Raw genomic sequence first — 16,727 nt, 5'->3', positions numbered from 1 at the left:
CTCCATGCAGCTGCCCATTTTAGGTTTGTCACAGCCGTCCTTTTCAGCCTTGGGGCTTGACTTACATTTCTAAATTTTTGTTTTCAGTGTGAGCCATTTCAGAAAGAGCTCCATTCCTAGCATCTATGTCGTGGATTCCTCTCCCTAATTTCCTTCCCCTCTTCCTTCCCCACCATAGGCCCCCTCCACCCCGCTAGGTCACCAGCATGTGTAGCCAGTCTGTGTGGTGGGGCTGTTATGTACCCTTCCGGCTGAGCCCCCTTAAGACACAGGGAGCACACTACTGATACCTGAGCTGTTGTCTCCTCATGTATGCCAAGGAGTGGTTGCTTGTTATCCTGGAGCAAAGGAACTCCTGGCAACAGCTGCTGTGCCAGGCAGCCCCTGCTGTGGCGGGTGGCGCCCATGGGGAGAGCCTCCGATTCGATAGGGGTTGTTTGGCGCATGAAGTGTTCAAGCTGCAAAAATCTGGCCATTCTCAGACAACGTGTCTCTGAGAGGGAAATATTCATTGAATGTTGCTTCATATGGCCCTGCAGCCTTGCCTTCCTTGCCTTTCCTTCCCTGGCTTCACCCCCCAGGGGGCTCACAGTCCTTCTGTGAGCATGTGCGTGGCGAGCATAGTGCCCTGAGCTATTGCAGCCTTGTTTCCCAGGCTGCATTTCCTTTCCCTTTCCCTTCCCCTCCTTTCCTATCCTTGCTCTTTCCCCTCCGCCCTCTCCTCTCCCTCTCTCGGTGTCCCTTGTTTATGTTGGCCCCACTATCCTCCTGGTTGTTGGCTTTGCAATTTGGTTTTGTTGAGTAATTACCTCATCCTTTTGGCATCATCTGGTTCCCCTCTGAGGTTGACCTCCATTACTAAATTTCTATTCCGTAGTGTGAGCCACTTGGGGAAGAGCACCTTACCTAGTGTCTCCGGCATGTGCCCTCCTAGTTCCTTCCATCTTTTCCTTCACATCATTGTCTGATGCTAGGGTACATAGTCAGCACAGTAGCCAGCCCGTGTGGTGGGGTCGCTATGTACTCTTTTGGTTGAGCCTCCTGATAGCACAGGTATCACACTTCTGATACCTGTGTTGTGACGACCTCATGTAAGCCTAGGAGTGGTTGCTTGTCATCCTGTAGCATCAGAACTACTGGCAATGGCTGCTGTGCTAGACGGCCCTTGCTGCAGCTGGTGGCGCCCCTGATCAGAGTGGGTGGTATCAGGGCGGACGCTATGTGAATGAAACGCATACGGGTCCAGAACTTTGGCCGTTCTTCTATGATAGTCTCTCTGAATGGAACTGATTCTTTTAGTGCTGCTTCAGGGTGGAGGGTCAGGCTCGTATGCTAGGGAAAAAACCTTTTCCCCGCTATCTGGTTTGCACCAGGACTGATGGGGATACTTTCACCGATACCAAACTTTAATGTTTTGTTGAACACATTGAAAAAAAGTTTGGCGAAGTGGGCACTCTAAGATGTGGTCATGTTCGTTGTTGATCAACACTGCTTCAGCTGCCCTGTCTGTGGTCCTTTGTGCCTGTGACCATCTTGGCCCAATTCCTGTGTCCATTACCCCCACCAGTCTTTGAATATGGCTCAAGGTGTAATTTTTCACACGGACCTCATCCTTCAAACTGATGGGGAACTTAGGAACAATCTGGGATGGAGCGGTGTTCAGCAGGGCCTGAAGGACAGTCGCATTGATACTGGTGCCTTTATCCTGTGAAGGGGATACCCCCCCCTCCCCTGATAAGGTCAAGATTATGGTTTATCGATGTGACATGAAGCCGTACATCCCACCCCCTATGCGATGTTTTAAGTGTTTGCGTTTTGGACACATCTTCCCACTGTTTGCAGACCCCTCTCTGTGGTGACTGTGGATGTTCACTCGATGAGGGTAGTTCCTGTGTTCCCCCTCCTGTGTGTGTTAATTGTCATGACAATCAGTCTCCGCATTCAGCAGACTGCCCGGCTTATAGGAAGGAAAAGAAGATAAAGGAGTATAAGTCCCTTGATTATCTAACCTACACTGGGGCTCGTAAGAGGTATGCACATCCTCATCCTGTGTCAGTGACGTCTAGCTAGGTTTGTTACATCTTCACTCCTTACTCCTCCTTCCTTACCCCAGTACCAAACCCCTCTCCTTCCCCCACCCTGCAGTTCCCACACCCTCCCCTCCGGGTGCAACTTCCCCTCCCCAGTCGGAGAAGTGTCCCACTTCTTCTGCATGTGGCGGTCAAGGGAGCCCCTCCCGGCCCCCCCCCCCCCCCTCCCCCGTTCCTGGCACCTTTCAGGCCAAAGGTCTGCTGCCACACGACGACCGCGAGAACTACAGTCTGTGGGCCCCAGGTCGCCCACTCTCTTTCTGTTCCAGATCTTGCTGCAGCTGACTCTCTTTTGCAGCGCAGCCCTCCTCGATCTCAAACAGAAAAGAAGAAGAAACATAAGTCATGGGACAAGGATCCTCTGGTGTCGCCAGAGGTCCTGTTCCCACCTTCACAATCTGACTCTGACCTGCTGTTCATGGACATCGCCCCCTCCTTGTCGGTGACCACTGGTGACCCGGTGGTGTGACTGGCTTCAGCCTGTTCACCCCCCTCTCCTCCCCCCCCCCCCCCCCCCCGTCCCCCCTCTGTGGTTATCCAATGGAATTGTAATGGATATCACAGTCACCTTCCGGAGTTGAAATCCCTTATTTCGTTTTACTCTGCAGCTTATTACACTTTTTGCCACATGACAACCTTTGTGATAGTGAGACCTTCCTGTTGATTCTCTCATTCTGAGAGGGGTGGTATCCAATCGCTCATTTACTTCACTTGGAATCTACAGTTCGGCAGCTTTTTCCTAGCGCCACAATTTGGTTGCAGTATTTTTTGACCTTCACAAGGCCTATGACATGGATTGGCACCATCATATCTTTCTTACACTTCACAAGTGGGGCCTGTGGGGCCCACTCCCTATTTCTATCCGCCAGTCATTCAGGGTTCGGGTTGGTACTGTTTTTAGTTCTCCGCGGACTCAGGAGAATGACATCCCAGAGGGTTCCATATTGAGTGTATTTCTTTTCCTCATTGCTATACATGAGCCTGTGGCCTCCATCTGTCCTTTGGTTGTCCCTGCTTTGTATGTGGAACATTTCTGCATTTGGGTTAGTTCCTCTATGATGGCCTCTGCAGAGTGGCAGCTCCAGGGTGCTATACAGCGTGCCTCTGCATGGACCCTTTCACACAGGTTTCAATTTTCACTTCTGTCACCGTACTATGGTTCACCCTGATGTGGAGCTCAACCTCGAAGCACAGTGATTATCTGTGGTCCCATAGTTTCATTTCCTGGGTCGTCTTCTTGACAACAAGCTCACTTGGGTGCCTCATATCAGACTTCTGAAGATAGGATGTTTCCGTAAGCTTGATGTCCTTCGCTTCCTTGCCCACACCTCTTGGGGTGCAGATCATTCCACTCTTCTCTGCCTTTATTGGGCTTTAGTGCTGTCTCCCTTGGACTATGGTTGTCAAGTTTATGGTTTGGCTGCGCCTTCCACACTCCGCCTTCCAGGTCCGGTCCACCATCGTGGTATCCGTTTGGTCACTGGTGTGTTCCCTACTAGCCCTGTTGATAGTCTCCTGATTGAAGCTGGCATCCCCCTGCCCACTTTGTCGGCAGTCCCAGCTTCTGGTTTCTTACACAATCACTGTCCATTTCTCTTGCACACATACTTCCTATTCTATTCTGTTCTCAGACCATGGACGCCGCCCACTTGATTGCCACCCTTGGGCGGGTTTACCTGTTGGGCTTCGCTTTGCGTCTCTTCGCCGTGATTTTCAGCTTCTTTTGTCCTGTCTCCCACGTGGAAAATTACCTCCTGCCAACTGCATATGGGGTGTTTACTACGGAATTGATGGCAATTTCCCAGGCCCTTATCTTCATTAAACTGTTCCAACTCGACTACATTTTCTTATGTACAGACTCAACGTGTGGCCTTCAGGCTATTGATCGGTGTTCCCTCCTCCCCTCCCATCCCTTGGTCTCAGCTATCGATGACCGTCTCTCTGATCTTCACCATATTGCTTGTCCCTGGCCATGTGGGTATCCCAGGTAATGAGCTTGCTGATAGTTTGCTTGTGGAGCAGTCACTCACCCCTCCTTCTTTGTAACCCCTCCTGTGGCGAATTTACAGTTTCATATCAAATCCCACTTTGCAACTCTTGGGAGGCTACCATCCTGTCTAATAAACTTGGTGCGATTAAGGTGACGCCTGTCCCGTGGTGTTCTTTTTTCCGCCTCTCCTGAAAGGACTCGACCATCCTGTGTTCCTGGCACATTTGGGTGCTGGATTATTGAGTGTCTGCAATTTATTTTATTCATTTATTTTGTTTGTTTATTTATTTATTTTGAAAACATAGGGGATAGTGTTTTGTACTTCATTAAACTGAAGGACACAATTTTAAAACAGATGTTATACTTTATTACATCAAAAAATACATTAATTTTCAAAGTAAACTTAGTACTAGAGTCTGTTCTGTACGTAATTCTGCAGTTGTATCACTCAACCATGAACCACTGACACTTGCGTGCCTCAGCGATACAGATGGCTGTACTGTAGGTGCAACCACAACGGAGGGGTATCTGTTGCGAGGCCAGACAAACGTGTGGTTCCTGAAAAGGGGCAGCAGCTTTTCAGTAGTTGCAGGGGCAACAGTATGGATGATTGACTGGTCTGGCCTTGTAACATTAACCAAAACGGCCTTGCTGTGCTGGTACTAAGAACGGCTGAAAGCAAGGGGAAACGACAGCCGTAATTTTTAATAGTAATGGGTGACTGGAATTCGTCAGTAGGAAAAGGGAGAGAAGGAAACATAGTAGGTGAATATGGATTGTGGGGAAGAAATGAAAGAGGAAGCTGTCTGGTAGAATTTTGCACACAGCATAAGTTAATCATAGCTAATACTTGGTTCAAGAATCATAAAAGAAGGTTGTATACATGGAAGAATCCTGGAGATACTAAAAGGTATCAGATAGATTACTTAATGGTAAGACAGAGATTTAGGAATCAAGTTATAAATTGTAAGACATTTCAAGGGGCAGATGTGGACTCTGACCACAATCTATTGGTTATGAACTGTAGATTAAAACTAAAGAAACAACAAAAAGGTGCTAAATTAAGGAGATGGGACCTGGATAGACTGAAAGAACCAGAGGTTGTAGAGTGTTTCAGGGAGAGCATAAGGGAACAATTGACAGGAATGGGGGAAAGAAATACAGTAGAAGAAGAATGGGTAGCTTTGAGGGATGAAGTAGTGAAGGCAGCAGACGATCAAGTAGGTAAAAAGACGAGGGCTAATAGAAATCCTTGGGTAACAGAAGATATATTGAATTTAATTGATGAAAGGAGAAAATATAAAAACGCAGTAAACGAAGCAGGCAAAAAGGAATACAAACGTCTCAAAAATGAGATCGACAGGAAGTGCAAAATGGCTAAGCAAGGATGGCTAGAGGTCAAATGTAAGGATGTAGAGGCTTATCTCACTAGGGGTAAGATAGATACTGCCTGCAGGAAAATTAAAGAGACCTTTGGAGAGAAGAGAACTACTTGCATGAATATCAAGGGCTCGGATGGAAAACCAGTTGTAAGCAAAGAAGGGAAGGCGGAAAGGTGGAAGGAGTATATAGAGGGTTTATACATGGGCGATGTACTTGAGGACAATATTATGGAAATGGAAGAGGATGTAGATGAAGACGAAATGGGAGATAAGATACTGTGTGAAGAGTTTGACCGGGCACTGAAAGACCTGAGTCGAAACAAGGCCCCGGGAGTAGACAACATTCCATTAGAACTACTGACGGCTTTGGGAGAGCCAGTCATGACAAAACTCTACCATCTGGTGAGTAAGATGTATGAGACAGGTGAAATACCCTCAGACTTCAGGAAGAATATAATAATTCCAATCCCAAAGAAAGCAGGTGTTGACAGATGTAAAAATTACCGAACTCAGTTTAATAAGTCACAGCTGCAAAATACTAACGCGAATTCTTTACAGACGAATGGAAAAACTGGTAGAAGCGGACCTCGGGGAAGATCAGTTTGGATTCCGTAGAAATGTTGGAACACGTGAGGCTATACTAACCTTATGACTTATCTTAGAAGAAAGATTAAGAAAAGGCAAACCAATGTTTCTAGCATTTGTAGACTTAGAGAAAGCTTTTGACAATGTTAACTGGAACACTCTTTCGAATTCTGAAGGTGGCAGGGGTAAAATACAGGGAGCGGAAGGCTATTTACAATTTGTACAGAAACCAGATGGCAGGTATAAGAGTCGAGGGACATGAAAGGGAAGCAGTGGTGGGGAAGGGAATGAGACAGGGCTGTAGCCTCTCCCTGATGTTATTCAATCTGTGTATTGAGCAAGCAGTAAAGGAAACAAAAGAAAAGTTTGGAGTAGCTATTAAAACTCATGGAGAAGAAATGAAAACTTTAAGTTTCGCCAATGACATTGTAATTCTGTCAGAGACAGCAAAGGACTTCGAAGAGCAGTTGAATGCAGTTGAAAGGAGGAAAGGATGATATAAGATGAACATCAACAAAAGCAAAATGAGGGTAATGGAGTGTAGTCAGATTAAATCAGGTGATGCTGAGGGAATTAGATTAGGAAATGAGACACTTAAAGTGGTAAAGGAGTTTTGCTATTTGGGGAGCAAAATAACTGATGATGGTCGAAGTAGAGAGGATATAAAATGTTGACTGGCAATGGCAAGGAAAGCGTTTCTGAAGAAGAGAAATTTGTTAACATCGAGTATAGATTTAAGTGTCAGGGAGTCGTTTCTGAAAGTATTTGTATGGAGTGTAGCCTTGTATGGAAGTGAAACATGGACGATAACTAGTTTGGACAAGAAGAGAGTAGAAGCTTTCGAAATGTGGTGCTACAGAAGAATGCTGAAGATTAGATGGGTAGATCACATAACTAATGAGGAGGTAATGAATAGAATTGGGGAGAAGAGGAGTTTGTGGCACAACTTGACAAAAAGAAGGGACCAGTTGGTAGGACATGTTTTGAGGCATCAAGGGATCACAAATTTAGCATTGTAGGGCAGCGTGGAGGGTAAAAATCGTAGAGGGAGACCAAGAGATGAATACACTAAGCAGATTCAGAAGGATGTAGGTTGCAGTAAGTACTGGGAGATGAAGGAGCTTGCACAGGATAGAGTAGCATGGAGAGCTGCATCAAACCAGTCTCAGGACTGAAGACCACAACAACAACAACACATCACTGACTATCAAACATGTCCCTAATTTTTTAACTGTCGCAATGATGATACGTGACGGTGGCATGCTGTATCATGCAACCGCTTTGCAAGTGTTGCATAGGTACTGTATGTATATGGTTGTTGCATAATGTCCTCCAGGAAGAACTCGGCAGCTTCAGCACCAGCAGTGTGAGAAATCTTCATGCTCTCTCCTCCTGGGTCCTTTTCTTCATCAATTTCATCATTACTTTCTTACGCACTTCATCTTTTAAAATTTGGTCGGTATCACAGTTTTCCTCATTCAGCCATTTAGTAACTTCATCAATTTCTTCTTCCCCTGGAAGATTGTGAAACATGTCAGTGTACAAATTAATTGATAATTCTGAATTGACTGTCTCATCGCTGTCAGTCAGTACTTGATCCAACTTGGCATAAATGGATGGCCACAATTTTCTCCAGCTCTTCATTATGGTAGTGCTATCCACATTATCCCATGATTTGGCTGCTTGGAAAATGCCATGTATGTTAATTGCTTTCCACACCTGCAGTATAGTCTCGATAATTGTTTTCACTTTTATTCAGCAACGAGAAGAGAAGCAAATGTTGATAATGGCATTTGATTCCAAAATTCCCTGGTCCATGGGCTGAATTAGGGCTGTCACATTGGGTGGGAGAAAGAGTGCTTGTATACCATTGGACTTTAGAGAAACATCTGAAGGATGACTGGGGGCATTGTCAGTTATAAGAATAGCTTTCAGTGGAAGCTCTTTCTTCTTATCACTATAAGCGGTAGTTTATGACTCCCATTTGCAGCAAAACATGCCATTAACATTACATGCTGTTTCTGTTGCTTGTAACTGTAAGCTTCCTTCTCATTCTTGGCAGCTAATGTTTTTGAAGGAAGCATCTTTTAAAAGAATCCTGTTTCATCAGCATTATACAAGGCATCAGCAGTTAAATATTCTTCCTCTGTTATCTTCCATATCTAGCTTACAAACTCATCACCATCCTTACCATTAGCTGAGCGACCTTCCCCAGTGACTGCCAGCTGCTGAACGCCATGTCTTTTTTCCAATTTGGTAGCCAACCTTTGCTCACTGCAGACAAGTTACTACCGCTAAGTTGTATATGGAGCTGCTTTTTCCTTTATAATCAGCCACTGACTGGGATTCCTTTACTGTGTTTTGTATGAACCATCTATAAACAGCTATGTCCAGTTCTCATTCTCACTCTTTCGCATAACCTTCCGTTTTCGCAGTTCACTATCCATTTGTCTTGAGTACTATCGAATAACGTCTTCTTTCTTTGTGATGTCATAAATAGTTGCTCATCCAACATTGAACACAGCAGCAATTGCTTTGTGCGAAGAACCTTGATGTAACTTGTCTAAAATTTCGAGTTTCTTCTTGAGGTCTAGTGTAACATGTTTCCTTTCAGAAGATATGATTCTGAATTGTAAAGAAAGCTACAGTTTCAAATACAGTGTATAAAGCTTTGTTTAACTAAGCGTTGTTGTGCACGATAATTCATTGTGCACGTGTTTTTGGGTGTGCACCGGATTACTGAGAGGGTGGACAACTGAAGGCCAGATTAGCGAGAGTCTAGTGTACCTCTGCTGCCTAGTCTGCAGCTCTTTGTGCTTGGGATCATCTTTGTGATGTCCCGGTGTCTATTACCATTCACCAGTCGCTGAATTTGGTCCAGGGAGTGATTTTTCATTGGGACCTCATCGTGGAAACTGAAGGAGAACTCTGGGGTAATATGGAGTGCGTGACATTTACTTCGTTCGCCATGTGCAGAAGGGTCATAAAGACAACCACATTGATACCGGCGCATGTATTCCGGCTTTCGAGAGAGGTATCTTCCCAGAGAAGGTCAAGGTCATGCTACCAATGTGACTTGAAACTATACATCCCATTCGGTGCTTGTGTTCTGGGCATATGTTTTCCTGCTGTGTGTGGTGACTGTGGACACTCACTCCATAAGGGAAGCACCTGTGTTTAACCGCCTGTGTGTGTGTAAGTTGTCATGACTGCCGCTCTCCACACTTGTCAGATTGCCTAGCTTACAACAGATAAAAGAAGGTCCATGGGTCGCTTACCTTATGCTGAGGCTTGCCAAAAATGACACTATCTGGTGTCACTTTCAACTTTTGCCTCTGTTAAACCTTCCACCCTCCTCCCTTTTCCTCAATGCAGCTTCTTACCGCTCTCACCTCCCCCTCCCCTGCAGTTTCCGTGCACTCCCGTCTGGGTGTCACTCCTCCTTCCTGCCTGTAGAAGTGCCCCCCTTCTTCATTACCCACCCGTGATGGGGCTCCCCCCTGGGTCCCCCAAGGTCTCTCAGGCTGGAAGCCTGCTACCACATCGTGGCTACGAGACTCACTGTCTTTGCGGCCCAAGGTCGCTTGCTCGCTTTTGATCCTGGAGCTTGCAGAGGCCTGCTCTTCCTGGGTATCCTGCCCTCCTTAAGCTCCTAAAGAAGAGGAGCAGGAGGAGTAGAAGAAGTGACCTCCCTTTGGCTTCTTTATGTCCATCCTGGACTCGTGCAACACACTGAACCAGTGGAATTGCAACATATTATTGTCACCTCCTGGAAATACAATACTTTGTTTCCTCTTATTCTGCGTTCTGTCTTGCCCTTCAAGAAACACACTTCAGAGGTGATAACTCTTCAACGTTTTGTAATTATTGGGTTTTCTGTCAGAACTGTGCTGGTCCTGGGATAGCATCTGGAGGTGTCTGCACCTTGGTTTGTACCAATGTCATTAGTGACTAGATCCTCATTTGCAATGTCTACCTCCCTTCAGATAGGCCACTTCCAAATGTTGAATAGCCTATCTTAGCACAGCAATTCCCATCTCTCTTATCTCCTCCTTGGGGACTTTGATGCACACCACCTCCAGTGGGGGACTGCTACTCTGATGGGTATGGGTCTTCTAATTGACCAGCTTACTATGGGCTTTGATTTGTGTTTCCTCAATGACAGTTCCCCTACCCATTTCAGTGACTCTCAGGGCACCTTTTCTGCTATTGATCTCATGATGTCCTCCCCTGCTCTCATGGCTTCCATACATTGGTCACCGTATCATGGTCTTTGAGACACTGACCACTTTATGGTGATTCTGTTATCCACCTGCTGCTGCCAGGCAGACAGGCCCCCTTTTTGGGCATTCTGCAGAGCCAATTGGCCTTTATATAAATCTGCTGATTAGTACTGTGGTGGACCAAGGACATTGCACTTGCTATGTAGGACCGCCGATAGCTGGTGCAATGATTTACGTGACATCCTTCAGAGATCAGCCTTATGGCAGTTAAGCATCTCTGTGCTAAGGCCCGCTACCTTATTAAGCAGAGTAAAAGGGAATGCTGGGAGCAATATCTTTCTTACCTGGGGATGTATGTTTATTCATTGCAGGTTTGGTCCAAGCCCTGTAGCCTTTTGGGCCACCAACAATCAGCTGTCCAGATCTTATCCTACAGGGTGTTCTGCTTACTTATCCATTTATCCTTGCAGAACATCTTGTGAAGCACTTTGCAACAAAATCGGCGTCTTCTTCCTATCCTGCTACCTTTCTCTGGCAGAGTTGAAGAAACCCCTTTCTGTTTCAACCATTCCCAAGCTGGAACCTATAATGAACCCCTCACTGAATGGGAATTTGTGCAGGCTCTTACCTCTTCACATGACATGGCTCAGGGCTCGGATTCCATTCACACTCAGATGATCCAACATTTGGACATTACACAGAGGCAACATTTGCTCAGGGTCTTCAACCGCATTTGGCTCACAGGTGGTGTTCCCTTACAATGGTGAGACAACATAGTTACCCATGTCCTTAATCCTGGGAAGAACCCAACGTGTGCTATCGGCTGATTAGCTTGACCAGTGTTTTAAATTGCTCGAGAGGGTAATTAGCTTCGGGTTATGTTGGATGCTTGTATCTCGGGGCCTTTTGTCACTGTATTAGTGTGGATTCTGGGAAGTATGATTTGCATTTGCCATTTACTCAGATTGGAGACAGTGATCTTCTTTGACATACATAAAGCGTACAGCAGGGCCTGGTGCTGTTGCATTTTAGTTACCCTCCATGACTGGGGATTTCGTGGCCGCCTTCTGGTTTCTATCTGTGAGTTTTCATCCCACCAACTCTTCCAGGTTAGAGTTGACACCTCACTTGGCATCCCTCAGACCCAGGAGAATGGCATCCCATAGGGTTCTGTATTAAGTGTCACACTCTTCACCACCACAATCAGTGGGCTTGTGCCTTCTGTTGGGCCTCTGGTTACCCTGGTGGCATATATTCACAATTTTTGCATCTGGTGCAGCTCCCATTTGTTAGCATCTGCTGAAGGCCAGCTCCAAAGTGCCATCCAACTGGCCTCTGCATGGGCCCTTTTTCATGACTTCCAGTTTTTTCCCTCCAAAATGCAGGATATGCATTTTCGCAGTAGACCTACAGCAAAACTACAGCAGACCCAATCCAGAAATTTATTTGGGCAACCAGTGCCTAGATGTTGTAGTGGAGTTCCATTTCTCGGGCCTTCTTTTTGATGAAACGCTGACACAGCTGCCTCATATTCGCCACCTAAAGACGACATGCATATACATCTACATCTACATCCATACTCAACAAGCCACCTGAAGGTGTGTGGCGGAGGGTACCCTGAGTACCTCTATCGGTTCCCCCTTCTATTCCAGTCTCGTATTGTTCGTGGAAAGGGGAATTGTTGGTATGCTTCTGTGTGGGCTCTAATCTCTCTGATTTTATGCTCTTGGTCTCTTCGCGAGATATACGTAGCAGGGAGCAATATACTGCTTGACTCTTCGGTGAAGGTATGTTCTCGAAACTTTAACAAAAGCCCGTACCGAGCTACTGAGCGTGTCTCCTGCATGCAGTCTTCCACTGGAGTTCATCAATCATCTCCATAACGCTTCTGCGATTACTAAATGATCCTGTAACGAAGTGCGCTCCTCTCTGTTGGATCTTCTCTATTCTTCTACCAACCCTATCTGGTACGAATAACACACTGCTGAGCAGTATTCAAGAATGTGGAAGCTTAATGCTCTCCGCCTCCTGGCCCATAATTTGGGGTGCAGACTGTGCTAATCCTCTCCACCTTTTCTGTGCTTTTTGTCCAGAGGGACTGATGACCTCAGAAGTTAAGTCCCATAGTGCTCAGAGCCATTTGAGCCAGCCATTTTGTCCACACTAGATTATGGTTGTCAGGTTTATGGCTAGGTGGCTCTTTCCACCCTGAAACTACTTGACCCTGTTCATCATTCAGGGGTGCATCTGGCTATCGGTGCCTTTCACCCTAGTCCTGTTGACAGCCTCTCCACAGAAATCCCCTCTACAAATACGATGGGACCAACCCCTGGTTACTTAACACAATTGCCATGTGACGATTCCCTACCCATCATGTGTACTGTCCTCTTTGAAAATGAGGGATGTCTCTCCTGATACCAGCCCTCGGGTGGGACTACTCGTTGGATGTGTGTCGCTTCCCCCTTTTGGGATCTCTATAATGTGTCCGCTATGTGGCATGATATATGCCCATTATTTTGTTCTACATATGTCTGTAATGCGTCTATTGGTGCTTTACTTTCAGCTGAAATCCTGCCATTCATTAGAGTGCTGCACTCTACCCGCAGGTAGCATCTGTGGTACCCGTGTATGTTCGCAAACAAGTCAGGGGTGCCCTTCTGATTGGTATAGGAACAGTACAATAGCATTACACCTGCAGTACACACTTCTCCATGTGTATATACAAGGTGACAGCTATTGAACTATATGGGAAAAAAGGAAATTAGTTACAAACTACAGCATGTACACACTTTATTCAACATGTAAACATCATTACAGATATTCAGATTTAGGTTATGACATGTTTGATATGCTTGCCATCATTGGCAATGATGTGGTGCAGACTAATAACAACATTCTGCTCGACCCACTGAGATGTTGGAATATTGATGCTGTCGGTGACCACCTGAACAGCTGTTTTAGCTCAGCCATGGTTTTGTGGTTATTGCTGTACACCTTATCTTTAATATAACCCCACAAAAAGGAGTTGCATGTGTTCAGATCCAGGGAATACATCAGCCAATCGAGGCCCATGCCAGTGGCCTCTGAGTGCTCCAGAGTGAGAATGCAGTCACCAAAGTGCTCCTCCAGAACATCACACATACTCCTGCTTCAATGGGGTTGAATTCTGTCTAGCATCGCATCTTGTCGAAATCAGGGTCACTTTGAATATGGCGATGAAATCACCTTCCAAAACATTCACATAGCATTCTGTAGTCACCATGCCATCAAGGAATATCACACTGACTATTCCGTGACTGGTGTCATAGTACTAGACAGTGTGTTTAAAGAACTGATAGAAGCCTATTATGTTGTCCTCTTCAGCTTCGTCCAGCTGTTCATATAGAAGTAACAGGAGTGTAGCTGTCCAATCTCTTTTTACACCTCTGCAAAGTTTCCTGAAATGAGGGAACATAGAGTGAAAGAACATCCCCTGAGGTAGCTCCACTCTCTGCATAGCAGGCCACAGCAGATGAAAATAGCAGCAAGTGTGATGTGTAGCAGTCAGCCTCATTGCAGACAACCTGCAATATATATCGTGTATTTTCTTGAGACTGGAAAGAATATCTCTCTTCATCCACTGTTAAAAGCAATTTCAATGTTAGTTTGCTGCATATGAAATATAGCTATGACCTTAACCCACCAAACGTAAACTGACCAATGACTACTGTTCACTGCACTCTTTCCAAAATATGGTCGCTGGTTTACATATTTGGGAAGTGTATCTGTGGGCAAGAATGGGGGGGGGGGGGGGGGGGGGGAAGTGAGAGAGTGAGAGAGACAGTGGTTTTTAATTTTCTGGCAAGAGAACTATACTAGGGTAATACCAGCTGCACTGGTTGTATAAAGCTCTTTTAAGGACGTGTTAACTTCTCCATCACTGTTTCTGTATCCTGTTTTCTTGCAGGCACAGCATTGCCTTCCAAAGGATAAGTTGAATTGGCAGGGTTTCATGGCTAGTGCCAAATACAAATAATATTTCACTCAAAGGAGATAATGAGGGATCAAATAAGGCATCAGTTTGGCTCTATTTTGGTTAAACATAGATTCAGGAATCAAGTTCTGGTCAACAAGAGTTATTGTGGTAGTCACAGTAACATAGTACTAATAAAATACCAGCTGAAATTCAAGAAGGTAAAGAGAAAACAGCCAAAATGTTGGAACTTGACAAGTTAGAGGAACCAAAATCACAAACTGCCATGGAAGAACATGCATTGAATGAAACGGCTCTTCAGGGAATTACAGTGTGGAAAATTATGTTTTGACTATAAAAAATATGTATTAAATGCAGCAGAGAAAGTAATAGAATTGAAAAAGGCAGAAAAGAGGCAGTCACATATAACAATGTTATACTCGAGAAACAACAAATACATTTATTTTGGCTCAGTCTTGTACAACTGGATTACAATGAACTTGTTTAATGTGGTCTTGAAGTACTTGTGCATTCTCAACCAGTTTGTGTACTTCTTTCGGTTACCCTTTTTAAACTGCTGACAGATGTCATGGTTCTAGTGATTTGTATTTTATCATCACTGCTGCGCATAATCATAACTTCGTGTATCAAGTGTTATATGGGTCCAAAAAGTGTTTTAAATGCCCAAATTGAATACATATATATTTACTGAATTATGTTTATAGAGAAAATGGGTGGTTTAGGTATATATTCATTATTGATTTTGAATTTGTATTGATTGATTTTAATCAGAATTGGCAGCAACATTTTATTGAGAATATTTTCTCTTTTGCAATTGTCAGTTTTTTGTGCCCAACCATAAATGTCCAGCTACGAAAACATGTTAAAACTTAAACCGTCAGTACACTAACTTTAATACACTTTTGTATATAGTCATTAGTTTGCAATGTCTAGTGACTGTCTGTGTTGGTTGTGTTCACTGCAAAATCATATGAATTCTTGTACACACATGTAACAACCTTAATATACCATCTCTGTGGTCTAGTGTTTAGCATTGCTAATTGCCAAAGTGCAGATCCTGGATTAGTCCTGTAGTAAGATTGCTACAGAATGGGATTCACTCGCCTTTGTGACGCCAAATGAGAATCTACTTGAGTAGATAATTATTGACAGCAGTTTGAAGAGTACTAGTGTGGTGCCAAATCAAAAGGCTACCTGGTGTTGAACATGGCATCCATTTCGGAATCCCAAAGAATGATAACTTTGTTTCAATATCAAACAAAGGTAGAAATTTAAGGTCCAAAATGTGCTTTCCAGACATTAAACAATGCAGTTAATGTGACAATATGAATAAACTTGTAAATGTTTACGATAAAGGTGTATGGCATTTATGTCATGTGCTGTAGAGACCTTAATTCTGAGTTTAAACAAATCTCGGCACTAGTGCTTATTTACCACTTCCCTCTCACTCAGGAATTGTAGCTTTAATATATAATTTGAGTGCTTACAAAATACATGCATGCTTGAGTGAGAGGGTGGTGAAGGTGCTAATGGTGGAAGGTAAGCAGTGTAGATAAAGTATGAGAAGTGAAAATAAATTGAGTATTATTTGTTCACTCTTTTTTTTTACACTATTTTTTCTTTTTTGGCAGGTTTTTCCTGGCTAGCTACTACACAAGGTATGCAACTGGACATTTCGTAGTGAATTTTGTATCGATGATGTTGGTTTTGCTGCCGAAGCTACCACAGTTCCACAGAGTGAGACTTTTTGGTATAAATAAGTACTAAGTATTTTTCTGATGACTTACTGTGTGTAAAATTATACAATGTTACAGACGTCACTGCATCTTTTGCAGATGCACTGTACTTACAGTATAAACTGCCATTATGTTTGAGATTGCAGTTAAGTGTGTGTGTTTTTTAAACACTCTCAAGCTTTGAGAAGTGTATGGCAGGTATTGTTACTTCATTTTCTGTGTAAAACTTTCCATATAAACACGATATTGTTCAGACTTTCTTTGCATTGATTTTACCTCTGTTGTTTGACAAATTTCTTTTGGTTAGGATATTTGTGTAAAAAGAAAGAAAGCGAATATTGTTTAAATAAACTCACTGAAATGGTGACATTCTGCATTATCATCACCCTCTGCATTTGTGTGAAGCAGCTCTTACATCTTTCACATATTTAAACTAGATTCAGGTTTGTAACTGCTGTTTAACACAATTAATTGAATGTCATGTTAAATATTTGTGAAAATACTTATAATTTGTCAAATAATTGCAGTTATTGTGCTTTTTTCCAAATTCATTATTAAAAACTGCAGGATCCTCTTTTGCAGCTGAAGCATTGGTATGTGTCATTATTTTTATGTTAATATTATTAGTCATTGATTTTTAAATTTAGTTGGAATTTTTGTTGTTATAACTGCCACACTTAAATTTTGTAATGTTTTTAAAGATGATCAATATTGACAGGCATGCCACAGGTTCTGGAAATCAGGGAAA

The 16,727-nt window shown here is 43.9% G+C and overlaps 1 protein-coding gene across 1 annotated transcript in view; it reads left to right on the top strand.

Annotated features, from left to right (window-relative positions):
- LOC126355245 (ORM1-like protein 3) overlaps positions 1–16,346 on the top strand; it is a 29,310-nt gene extending 12,964 nt beyond the window's left edge. The window contains exon 4 of the mRNA XM_050005527.1: positions 15,875–16,346. Within this exon, the coding sequence (XP_049861484.1) occupies positions 15,875–16,010 (136 nt within the window). The 3' untranslated portion in view covers positions 16,011–16,346. The remainder of the gene's footprint in view (positions 1–15,874) is intronic.
- The last annotated feature ends 381 nt before the right edge of the window (positions 16,347–16,727 follow it).

Source organism: Schistocerca gregaria, chromosome 3, assembly GCF_023897955.1.
Source record: "Schistocerca gregaria isolate iqSchGreg1 chromosome 3, iqSchGreg1.2, whole genome shotgun sequence".
NCBI lineage: Eukaryota > Metazoa > Arthropoda > Insecta > Orthoptera > Acrididae > Schistocerca > Schistocerca gregaria.
This window is presented reverse-complemented; position numbering and strand designations above follow the sequence as displayed.